This window comes from Salmo salar, chromosome 04 (assembly GCF_965601325.2).
Source record: "Salmo salar chromosome 04, fSalSal1, whole genome shotgun sequence".
NCBI classification, from domain to species: Eukaryota; Metazoa; Chordata; class Actinopteri; order Salmoniformes; family Salmonidae; genus Salmo; species Salmo salar.
In genome coordinates, this window is record NC_138294.1 from 80411964 (window position 1) to 80424063 (window position 12100).

Genomic DNA, 12100 nt, shown 5'->3' on the forward strand with positions numbered 1-12100 from the left:
CTTTGAGCACGCTTTTCATCCAGGCGTGAAAATACCGCCCCCTATCCCAGAGAGGTTAAAGTAATGATGGACTGTCGTTTCTCTTTGCTTATTTGAGCTGTACTTGCCATAATATGGACTTGTTCTTTTACAAAATAGGGCTATCTTCTATATACCACACCTACCACAACTGATTGGTTCAAATGCATTAAAAAGGAAAGAAATTCCACTAATTAATTTTTAACAAGCTCCCGAGTGGTGCATTGGTCTAAGGCACTGCATCTCAGTGCAAGAGGCGTCACTGCAGTCCCTGGTTCAACTCCAGGCTGCATCACATCTGGCCGTGATTGGGAGTCCCATAGGACGGCACACAATTGTGCCAGCGTTGGCCGGGGTAGGCCGTCGTTGTAAATAAGAATGTGTTCTTAACTGACTTGCCTAGTTAAATAAAGGTTACACAACAAGGCACACCTGTTAATTTAAATTAATTCCAGGTGACTACCTCATGAAGCTGGTTGAGAGAATGCCAAGAGTGTGCAAAGCTGTCATCATGGCAAAGGGTGGCTACTTAATATTTTGATTTGCTTAACTTGTTATGGATAGGGGGCAGTATTTTCACGGCCGGATAAAAAACGTACCCGATTTAATCTGGTTATTACTCCTGCCTAGAAACTAGAATATGCATATAATTAGTAGCTTTGGATAGAAAACACTCCAAAGTTTCTAAAACTGTTTGAATGGTGTCTGTGAGTATAACAGAACTCAAATGGCAGGCCAAAACCTGAGAAGATTCTGTACAGGAAGTACCCTGTCTGACCATTTCTTGGCCTTCTTTGTCATCTCTATCCAAAACAAAGGATCTCTGCTGTAACGTGACATTTTCTAAGGCTCCCATAGGCTCTCAGAAGGCGCCAGAACGTTGAATGATGACTTTGCAGCCCATGGCTAAAAAACAGTAGCGCATTTGGATAGTGGTCGATCTGAGAACAATGAGACGGGCACGCGCGTGGACGTTAAGAGTCCATTTTAGATTATCAGTCTTTGAATGAAAACAACGACTCCCGGTCAGAATATTATCGCTATTTTACGAGAAAAATCGCATAAAAATAGATTTTAAACAGCGTTTGACATGCTTCGAAGTACGGTAATGGAATATTTTGAATTTTTTTTGTCACGATACTCGTCCGCGCGTCACCCTTCGTTACCCTTCGGATAGTGTATTGAACGCACAAACAAAACGTCACTATTTGGATATAACTATGGATTATTTGGAACCAAACCAACATTTGTTGTTGAAGTAGAAGTCCTGGGAGTGCATTCCGACGAAGAACAGCAAAGGTAATCCAATTTTTCTTATAGTAAATCTGAGTTTGGTGAGTACCAAACTTGGTGGGTGTCAAAATAGCTAGCCCGTGATGGCGAGCTATCTACTCAGAATATTGCAAAATGTGCTTTCACCGAAAAGCTATTTCAAAATCGGACCCCGCGATTGCATAAAGGAGTTCTGTATCTATAATTCTTTAAATTATTGTTATGTTTCTTGTGAACGTTTATCGTGAGTAATTTAGTAACTTCACCGGAAGTGTTCGGTGGGAATGCTAGTTCTGAACGTCACATGCTAATGTAAAAAGCTGGTTTTTGATATAAATATGAACTTGATTGAACAAAACATGCATGTATTGTATAACATAATGTCCTAGGAGTGTCATCTGATGAAGATCATCAAAGGTTAGTGCTGCATTTAGCTGTGTTTTTGTTTTTTGTGACATTATATGCTAGCTTGAAAAATGGGTGTCTGATTATTTCTGGCTGGGTACTCTGCTGACATAATCTAATGTTTTGCTTTCGTTGTAAAGCCTTTTTGAAATCGGACAGTGTGGTTAGATAAAGGAGAGTCTTGTCTTTAAAATGCTGTAAAATAGTCATATGTTTGAAAAATGGAAGTTTTTGGATTTTTGAGGAGTTTGTATTTCGCGCCACGCCCAATCATTGGATATTGGAGCGGTGTTCCGCTAGCGGAACGTCTAGATGTAAGAGGTTTAACACTTTTTTGGTTGCTACATGATTCCATATGTGTTATTTCATAGTTTTGATGTCTTCACTATTATTCTACAATGTAGAAAATAGTCCAAATGAAAAATAACCCTGGAATGAGTGTTGTGTCCAAACTTTTAACTAGTACTGTACATTTAACTTTAAACATACATTTCCAATGGTATTGTATTTAACCAGGTAAAAACTTGTTGAATGAGTCCATAAGCATGCTGTGATTGATGTATTTTTATGATATATTAGAAATCACCAACATGGGTTTGCCCTGCGTAGTAGTAGTTTGCAGTCTTATTCAATGAATGAGTCTGTTCACAATTTTGATGGTGCATAAACTTCACATCACAATAACTGACAATAATAAACGTTTATTAAAATATTCACTTTCAGGGATTTTTTGCAAGACTCACCACTAGAATGAGAAAGATACCTCATTATTAGTTCACCAGCAATGCTAATAGAAATACTTATTGGCCATGTGCCACAGGAAAACAATACATAAAAAACACACATTATTTCAAACAAAAATGTCTAACCCTCTACACTACTAACACTTTACCATATTCTGTACAGCAGTCTAAGTCAGAGCAACAAAACAAGCAAGTCTAACAAATTCTTTTCTGAACAGCCTTTTCCAGTGCAAAAGGTTACTCAAAGTAAAGGTAAGAATATAAATAGGCCGGATGGCCCTAATCAAAACTAATTTAGAATACTTCAGCTCTCTCTTGCATCACGTGCAACACATTGTTACATTGTTTACTTTACATCCAAGTCAATATTCTCAGCTTTACCATGGGCATCATAAAAAAATACGTTTGGAGAAGAATCTCGCTGCAACCGTTGTGGGTAATACAGTATTTTTGCAGTTATACATTGCTATTTGCTGACAGAAAATGGAACCCCTGTTCCATCAGGAATCCTCACACTTACACAGTACAAGCATTTCCATAACCATGTCACCTCAGAATAGGTAGCTTGTACTGTGGTACAGTCCTGCATTGCAGCATCTGGTGCCCCACACATTACGTCTACATTATCATAGAGCGTATCCTGCTTTGCAGAGATTTGTTGAGTCATATTAAGGAGAGTTGACTGGGCAATCCAGGGTTTCTGATCAGAATTTGAACTCATTTAATATTGTTGGGGTATCTCCTCCTTTCTTCAGGATATTGGCATTCCGTGGCTCTTTTCTGCACAACCTGTGAAGATATTAAAGTTGGATTTAAAATTCATATTTGTTATTATAATAACATACACTTCATTGAACTGAACATTCCAATGCTGTATTTCAGAGTAGGGCATACCCTTTGCATTGCTGCATCTGCTCCACTGTCTCTGGTAGCTCTTTGCGGAATGTCTCTGGCAGGAAGAGGTTCACAGCGGACGAGGTGACAGTCATACTTCCCATTATAATGTAGGGGAGGTACTTGTTAATGCTCCCTGTGAACACCAAAAGAACATTGTCCTTGAAGACAGTGAGACCTTAACTGATGAAAATATTTTTTGTGAAATACATTCATTGTAAAACATGATTTTGGGTACAATGAATGCATGGATGACGTGCAATGAAAATGTAATGGGGTTTGTATTCTGTAAGTATCCAATTATGTATACAGTGCATTTAGAGAGTATTCAGACCCTTTGACTTTTTCACATTTTCTTACATTACAGCCTTATTTTAAAATGTATTAAATATGTTTTTTCTTATCAATCTTCACATAATACCCCATAACGACAAAGCCTAAATTGTTTTTTTAGACATTTTAGCAAATTTGGTTAAAAAAAAGAATATTCAGACCCCTTACTCAGTACTTTGTTGAAGAACATTTGGCAGCGATTACAGCCTCGAGTCTTCTTGGGTATGATGCTACATGCTTGGCACACCTGTATTTGGTGTGTTTCTCCCATTCTTCTTTGCAGATCCTCTCAAGCTCTGCACAGCTATTTTCAGGTCTCTCCAGAGATGTTCCGTCCGGTTCAAGTCTGGGCTCTGGCTGGGCCACTCAAGGACATTCAGAGACTTGTCCTGAAGTCACTCCTGCATTGTCTTGGCTGTGTGCTTAGGGTCGTTGTCCTGTTGGAAGGTACATTTTGGCCCCAGTCTGAGGTCCTGAGTGCTCTGGAGCAGGTTTTCATCAAGGATCTCTCTGTACTTTGCTCCGTTCATCTTTCCCTTGATCCTGAATAGTCTCCCAGTCCCTGCCACTGAAAAACATCCCCCGCAGGATGATGCTGCCTCCCATGCTCCACCGTAGGGATGGTGCCAGGTTTCCTCCAGACACGACACTTGGCATTCAGGCAAAAGAGTTCAATCTTGGTTTCGTCAGACCAGAGAATCTTGTTTGTCAAGGTCTGAGAGCACCTTTAGGTGCCTTTTGACAAACTCCAAGTGGGCCTTTTACTGAGAAGTGGCTTCCATCTGGCCACTCTACCATAAAGACCTGATTGGTAGAGTGCTGCAGAGATGGTTGTCCTTCTGGAAAGTTCTCCCATCTCCACAGAGGAACTCTGGAGCTCTGTCAGAGTGATCATCGGGTTCTTGGTCACGTCCTTGACCAAGGCCCTTCTCACCCGATTGCTCAGTTTGCCCGGGTGGCCAACACTAGTAAGAGTCTTGGTGGTTCCAAACTTCTTCCATTTAAGAATGATGGAGACCACAGTGTTCTTGGGGAACTTCAGTGCTGCAGAAATGTTTTGGTACTCTTCCCCAGATCTGTGCTCCGACACAATCCTGTCTCGGAGCTCTACGGATAATTCCTTTGACCTCATGGCTTGGTTTTTGCTCTGACATGCACTGTCAACTGTGGGACCGTATATAGACAGGTGTGTGCCTTTCCAAATTATGTCCAATCAATTGAATTTACCACAGGTGGACTCCAATCAAGTTGTAGAAACATCTTAAGGACGATCAATGGAAACAGGATGCACCTGAGCTCAATTTTGAGTTTCATAGCAAAGGGTCTGACAACTTATGTAAAAAAGGTATTTCTGTTTTTTCTACTTTTAATACATTTGCTAAATACTTTTTTTTTGCTTTGTCATTATGGGGTATTGTGTGTAGATTGATGAGGAAAAACATTAATTTAATCCATTTTAGAATAAGGCTGTAACGTAACAAAATGTAGAAAAGGTCAAGGGGTCTGAATACTTTCCAAATGCACTGTATAAACACTCAATAGTTTGTCTGTGATTGTACCTAGGTAGATGACGTATGGGGCCGCAATAGTCCCGATCCGAGCAGCTGAAGAACAGATCCCGACGCCAGCACTCCTGACAACAGTGGGGTAGATCTCTGCGGTGTAGATGTAGACCACGGTGAATGACATTGTGAAGGCAAACTTCCCAACCATCTCCACAGCTATAGCAACACCTTGCAGATCTACAGGATAGAGAAAGACATTGAGATACATGTGAGCATACAAGCTTTTTTCAGAGTGGGATTGACCTACATATGCACCCAGTGCTCGGCAGATCTTTCCCATTCTCTGTGTGAGGTTGGCGTGCCCTGGGAAGACGGGAGGGGGGAATGTGCATGCAGTTCAAATTCCAGTAGTAGCAGTTCTGGTAGCGAATCATAAGTTGCTCAAGCGTGCCCATTTCACCAAGATCCGCTCTCCTTCTCCCTGGGCATGCCCTTCTTAACTTTTATACTTCTGTTTGTGAACTTGTTGATAGAATTGTTAATATTGCATTGTAACTTGTTGTGAGGGATCACTGCAGGACCTAGGAGTGCTGTAGGAGCGCTGACACTGAAGATGTTGTTAACTCTTGTGTATGGAGCTCTCCATTTTCAACCTTGAATATTGATTGAATAATTTAGGCTATGTGAAGCTATTAAATAAATCAATAAAACAAGCTGTACATTGCAATCTCTGTTTTCTCATTTCCATGCTTCACACAGGAAGTATTGAACCTGTATGCTTATTAGTAATATTGTTTTGCATCACAGGACCTCACCTCTATTAAAAAAGGTGCCATAGTTCTGCTAGCAAACTTTAACTGGTCACATTTTCGTTTGTTGATTTACAATTATTACAATTAATGAATGACTATATATGTTGAAAAACATATCTAACTTGATTACCAGACACTACGTTATTTTGATTATCTCTTATCGTATAGCGAGTTGATCTTATATAATATTATACAATTTTAAACAATCAAAATTCAAAGTCTTACTCTCAGGGATGAGTTGGATCAGGAAAAGCATTCCTCCTCCTATTAAGAGGAAAGCTGACAGTAGGGGTCTTCTCTGACAGTTCCTGAGGAGCACTGTAGAAAATACATATGCTGGGACTTCAGTAAGAGCTGATAAGAAACAATTTAGATAAGGATCTCCACTCAGATTGGATGTGTTTAGCGAGAGTCCATAATATCCAATGTTTACTGCCATCCTGAAAAGACACAACACAGATGGCTTGAATGAAACTCAAAACGATCAAGTAAACACCACTAAACACCAGTTTATTCATTACACATTATTGTCTGTATTACAGTGTGTGTGTGTGTGTGTGTGTGTGTGTGTGTGTGTGTGTGTGTGTGTGTGTGTGTCAAAGTGCTTCAAACCTAAACATTATGCTATAACCTAATATGATATAAATCCAATCTATTGTTATTATTATTATTATTATTTCTGATAGAGTAGACACTCACCATAAAAACAAAGACATCAATGTAACACATCTGATGTTGCTGGTTCTCAGAACGTCAATCATGCTATATTTGTTTTTCCGTGCCGATGCCACGTCCAACTGTTGAAATGATGAAATAAACATCCATTAAGTACAGTAATGAGCCTTGTTTATACCTGGTTCTAATATGTGCCCTGATCTTGTCCACATTCTGATTGTGCCCATATTTTCAGACATGCATCTACACATGGTATTAAAATGTGTCTCTTATCCATCCACTATGTCTGCATTGTGAACAGATTTCCTGGTCCCTTACTGTATGCAAGTTATTTGACAGGTATTCTTAATATAATAAAATAATATTTATTTTTAACACATTGATGCCATAAGTCAATGGTGCCACCTGTCAATGACTTTAGAGGGCGGCTATATGGATGATTATCGATATATCGATAAATGGTTTCAGTGACCAGATCTGTCTACACTTGTAAGATCTAGACACAATGTGTCCCCGACTACCTCCGGAGGTGGTCAGGAAGATCTAATCACAATCAGATCACAATATGTCCTTTGATTGTCTACACCTGTCTAAAAATGTTGACACAATCAGATCGGGGCAAAGGATGCATGTTAGCGCCAGGTATAAATGGGCTACAGAGATGCTCTTTAGGCCATGTTGTTTTTTTCTTATAAGCTGAATTACTGAACTATATTTATTTCACAAACACAAATGGTGAAACTGACCTCAGTGTCTTTAAAGATGACCTCTGGTGCTGTGACTCTGTTTCTCTTGGCAGCGTCTCTCAGTATGGCCTCAGCCTCCTCTACTCTTCCCTGAGAGTATAACCAACGTGGAGACTCTGGGATGAACCTGACATAGACAGTGTTTATAGTGAGGTGAGTAACAGTGCTTGTATTTTTATGGCATTATAGTTTTGGTTAAGTTGTATAAATACTTCTTTAGACATACAGAAGATTAAAACATACGATTTTTACTGAGAACATACCACCACAATGGGATATACACTACGGGCACACTGGACAGGATTATGAGAAGTGTTCTCCATTCCCTCATTGCGTAAGCGATCCAGGGCAGTGTCATGTAGCCGATACAGTAGTGCAGAAAAGCCCCCAGAGTAGTGAAAACTTCACGCATGGACTTACTCAACACCTCTGTTCCTGTTGAAGAGAATTTATATTCAATTATTATTTAGATGTTTTTTAAATGTCTGCTGGGATCAAGTTTAGTCTATGATTGAGCAAAAACAATTGAACCAAAAATGATCCCATCTTTGGCCTCTTTTAAAAGTAAATAGTCATAGATGAGGTCCTAGTGTAAGCAATATTTGATTTGTCAAGGGGTACAACAAGGACGTCCACTCTCTACTCTATTGTTCCATTTTTAAACCTTAATCAGATATTTAGCCTTGTTAGAGTAGTCCTGCTACTCCACAAAAATAAATAGGCTAATAAACAAATGAACAGGACATTGAAAGTCACATATGGTTTTACTCCAAATACGGTATATGTAATCTGAGATTTCTACATGCTGTCATTTGTTATATGAATATTACTTGACACAAAAGTCCAACGAATAATCAAATATCAAGCTCATTTCACTGAGGTTTATAATGTCTACTGATTCATTCACTACCAGCCATTCTGTAGGCATGCTGTTCAAAAGAAACACCTTTAGTGACGGAAGCAATGCCTAACATAACTTTCAAATGAAACCTGGGTTTGATGGCATTTACTTTACGGGCAGCTAATTCAAGTTGACTGTGGTCTGTATTTATGATCGTGGTCACCGTTATATTGCTACAAGTTATTCAATGAATATAACAGTTTATGTTTGTATAAAATGAGTTCATGTCCATGCTTACCCAGTACAAATGCACTGATATAGAGGGATATCTGAGAGGCACCAACAAACGTGAACATAATGCAGAAAACCTCCCATGATGGAGAGAAGGCCTGAATGAGCACAGAGACCAATTGGGCAACAAGAGAGCCGAAAATAACTTTCTTCCTCCCAAACCTAAATGGAAAATAAAATAATATTAAATGAAACAAACATTTCATAGAGAAAAACAATTTAAATATAATCAATCCGGTTACCAGTTACTAATGATCAGGTTACCAGTTTTGACTGAATAGGGTTGTCGATGTAAGACAAGTCTATAATTTGACAGCAGAGAGCGCTACAATCATAGGACAGCAGTTTAGTCGGCAGAGTTGACAGATAATGTATGACTTTCCAGATGCAATCTACAGGTAGAGGATGGAACATAGTGATTGCAGGGAGAAACAGTACCTGTCAGAAAGCTGGCCAGACAACAGGGATCCAATCAGGAAACCCACAAAAAGAGTTGACGAGGCAAAAGGAGTTTTCCACTCATTGTCACATACAAGGTCCCACTGCAGGAAAACAAACCCATTATTCCTGAAGTGACAGGACCCGTGGCAGCAGAAGGCTCCAGTAACAAACCCATGCTGAAAAACAACATTTAATTTGCCCCAAAAGTGTAAGAGAAGGACAGGAGCTGGGGACGTTGCACATTTTCACTGATGCCAATGGAAGTTTCAGACAATTACCAAAGCCGTTAACACCTCCCCAGTGACGTTGATCACTCAACAATACCCAATACTGTAATTCCAAATCAAATATCAGTGGCATGCATGTTTGATTAGATACTCATGATTCTGGTAATTATCTAAGCAAGAAACATACTCTATGTAGTACTACCAATTCACTACTTCATACTCTGTGTAGTACTACCAATTCACTACTGCATGGCCAAATGTTTGCGACACATGACTGCCCTGGACAACATACACTCACCTCAGTGACTATGGTGGACTGGTATATATCTTTGCTGTAGCTCCATCCATCCACACAGCACTCCTGCTCCACCCCAGTGAGGTTGACGTCCAGGCCGGGGATGTAGCCCAGAGCAGACAGGTTTCTGACCACATCCAGCCTGTATCTGCTGCACTTGCTCTCCTCCTCCTGTCCATTTACCACCTCTATGGGAATGATGGCCTTCCTCCATGCCTCGCTCAGGTTGCCCGAGTCCGGGATAAAACAGTGGTGCGGGGGAGTTGCTCCAACAAATACAATGAACAGCCCAAAGAATCCAGTGGAGATGAAAATTGTATTCAGAAGAAAGAAAGTCCTATAGAAATAAGGTCCTTTCTGACCCAGGAAGGCAGTAACGTCATCATAATCTCCCATTCTTATGGCAGTAAAAGGAAAAGTGGAGCACCTGAAACGGTTTGATACGTGTGTCTCAGAGATGTGGAGGGTAGTGAAGAGTTAAGTTCTCTTTGAGCAAATGCTCAACAGGACAGAATTACAACTTCCAAGCTGCAGTGTACAGACCTGGGTAAGTCCAGGGCCCCTTAACAACAAGCCACAGAGCACAGCTGTTCCATTCCCCCCGTCCCAGAGAGTTGATCCCAGTGTTAATCCCCAGCAGGGAATGGTTGTATCCACCTTTCTCTGTTCAAAAAATGGTAGAGAACATAACCTGTTAAACATCAGTGAAAGACTTGTAACTCATATTTCTGATTGAGCTGAAGTATATAGTCGATCATCAAAGACATACTGACCATATTAAAGTGGCAGTTCAGTTAAAAATGTGATTTTTAATGAGGTCGAAATAACAGTCTGAAATTGTGAAAATTATGGTAATGCCCTTTTTGTGTAAGTGCTGTTTGGGAAAAAATGCCTGGAATTTCAGAGTTTTTGGCCCAGATTATGACAATCTGATCTGATTATTATTCATCTTTTATTTGCATATGTATCCTCCTACTTTGATGGGGTAAGTGGGGTAGGCCCTAGTGCAGGGGTGTCAAACTCATTCCATGGAGGCTCTAGAATCTGCAGGTTTTAGTTTTTTCCCTCTTAATTAAGACCTAGACAACCAGGTGAGGGGAGGTCTTTACTAATTAGTGACCTTCATTCATCTATCAAGTACAAGGGAGGAGTGAAAATCTGCAGACACTCGGCCCTCCATCGAATGAGTTTGACACATGTTCTAGAGTCTAGACCCCTCAAACTGAACTCTGGACCTCGAAGCCATTGCCACTGCGTTTTTTAATTGTTCCCCTCCAATCAGGGACTGATTTAGACCTGGGACACCAGGTATTTGCAATTAATTATCAGGTAGAACAGAATACCAGCAGGCTCTGGACCTCGTAGGGTAAGAGTTGAGTATCCCTGGTCTAGGCGATCCTATCCGCCACTCAGGGCTGTGTATGTAAATCTATTTTAAATGTGTATTGATAAGCCTGCATGATCAGACTGAGCATTTCAATGGCAAAGGAGGCTCAGGGAAGTAAATGATAAAAAATATATTTGGAGTTATTTTCATTAAATTAACAAACACAGTGATTTATCATACATACAGTGATGATATAAAAATAAAATGTTAAAGACTGCATGGGGGCTTTAACTGCCATATTAATATGTATATAAAGTTAGTCCTGGTACTAAATGCCTTGTATCATTTTCTCTAAACATCATTCCTTTCTCTCACAAATACCCCTAGGAATTGCATGGGATTGTACTGTGAACGGCTTAGATAGCATTAAAAATGGACAAACTTTTCTAAGGCTGACAGGTTGAAATGAAATTCACTGTATGTCAACAACATGTAATTCATGGCACAATAATGTACTTCAGTAAAATACATACATAATGAATGGTTGGTAGCATACTGAACATTTTGGTCTATTCAAATAGCTAATACTTTCAGAAAACAAGGTGGTTTTGAAGTTGCCATTGGAAAAGGTACATCTAGGGTTAGAGTTAGGGTTAGGATTAGGGCACCAAGCTTTGATATCAAGGAATTTCAACTGTACTTACATTCTTGTTTCTTGTCTTTTTTGAGATCGTACTCAACCAGATGTGCTCAGTCGGGTTTCAGACCTGATTTAACCTCCCTAGCTGGAGTTTGGGGATTTTTATTCTCTCTTACAATCAGTGATTCAATTAATTAATAGCTGACAAGATTATTTCCCTGGGTAATCAACTGTTGAAGTACAGCAACATCATTAGCGTTTCGGAGGTGGGGCGGGGGGGGGGGGCAGAGTGCTGGGAAGGAGCCTAATTGTAATTTGTTTAAACAACTCCTCAAATGATTCTCTACATTGAGGTGACTCCTGCTGATGGAATGTAAAGACACATGTTCTTAGCACCAGATATAATTGTTCCTTGTTTATTTCGATATCCAATAGACACAACATATAGTAGATACATGGTAGCTATCTTTGTGGAAGTGATACTTTTGACTGTTGACTGGTTTAATCAACACCAATGAGAGGGCAGATAATGGACTTCCTTGAGTGGTAATATGACTAGTTTAACTGCTTGGTTGATCATTGATTTTGATGGACTTTGTTTTTCTATTGTGCCACATCAGCATTTGCATATCCCC

At 39.9% G+C, this 12100-nt stretch overlaps 1 protein-coding gene across 1 annotated transcript; it reads right to left on the reverse strand.

Moving 5' to 3' along the window:
* Positions 1–2380: 2380 nt before the first annotated feature.
* On the reverse strand, positions 2381–11701 carry slc22a5 (solute carrier family 22 member 5). Its single transcript, XM_014198014.3, has 11 exons — positions 11530–11701; positions 9502–10161; positions 8974–9077; positions 8543–8697; positions 7667–7838; positions 7404–7530; positions 6682–6779; positions 6208–6422; positions 5225–5407; positions 3333–3468; positions 2381–3227 (listed from the first exon to the last, which is right to left on the reverse strand). Exons 2-11 carry the CDS (start codon positions 9892–9894, stop codon positions 3143–3145), a joined length of 1668 nt encoding a protein of 555 aa, XP_014053489.1. The 5' UTR covers positions 9895–10161; positions 11530–11701; the 3' UTR covers positions 2381–3142.
* Between the last annotated feature and the right edge of the window lie 399 nt (positions 11702–12100).

Coding starts and splice junctions, on each gene's coding strand:
- slc22a5 (XM_014198014.3), bottom strand. CDS start 9,894: ATGGGAGATTATGATGACGTTACTGCCTTCCTGGGTCAGAAAGGACCT. Junction 9,078..9,501: donor AGTCCACCATAGTCACTGAG/GTGAGTGTATGT, acceptor GTTTTCCTGCAG/TGGGACCTTGTATGTGACAA. Junction 3,469..5,224: donor CCCATACGTCATCTACCTAG/GTACAATCACAG, acceptor TGGTGTTCACAG/GGAGCATTAACAAGTACCTC.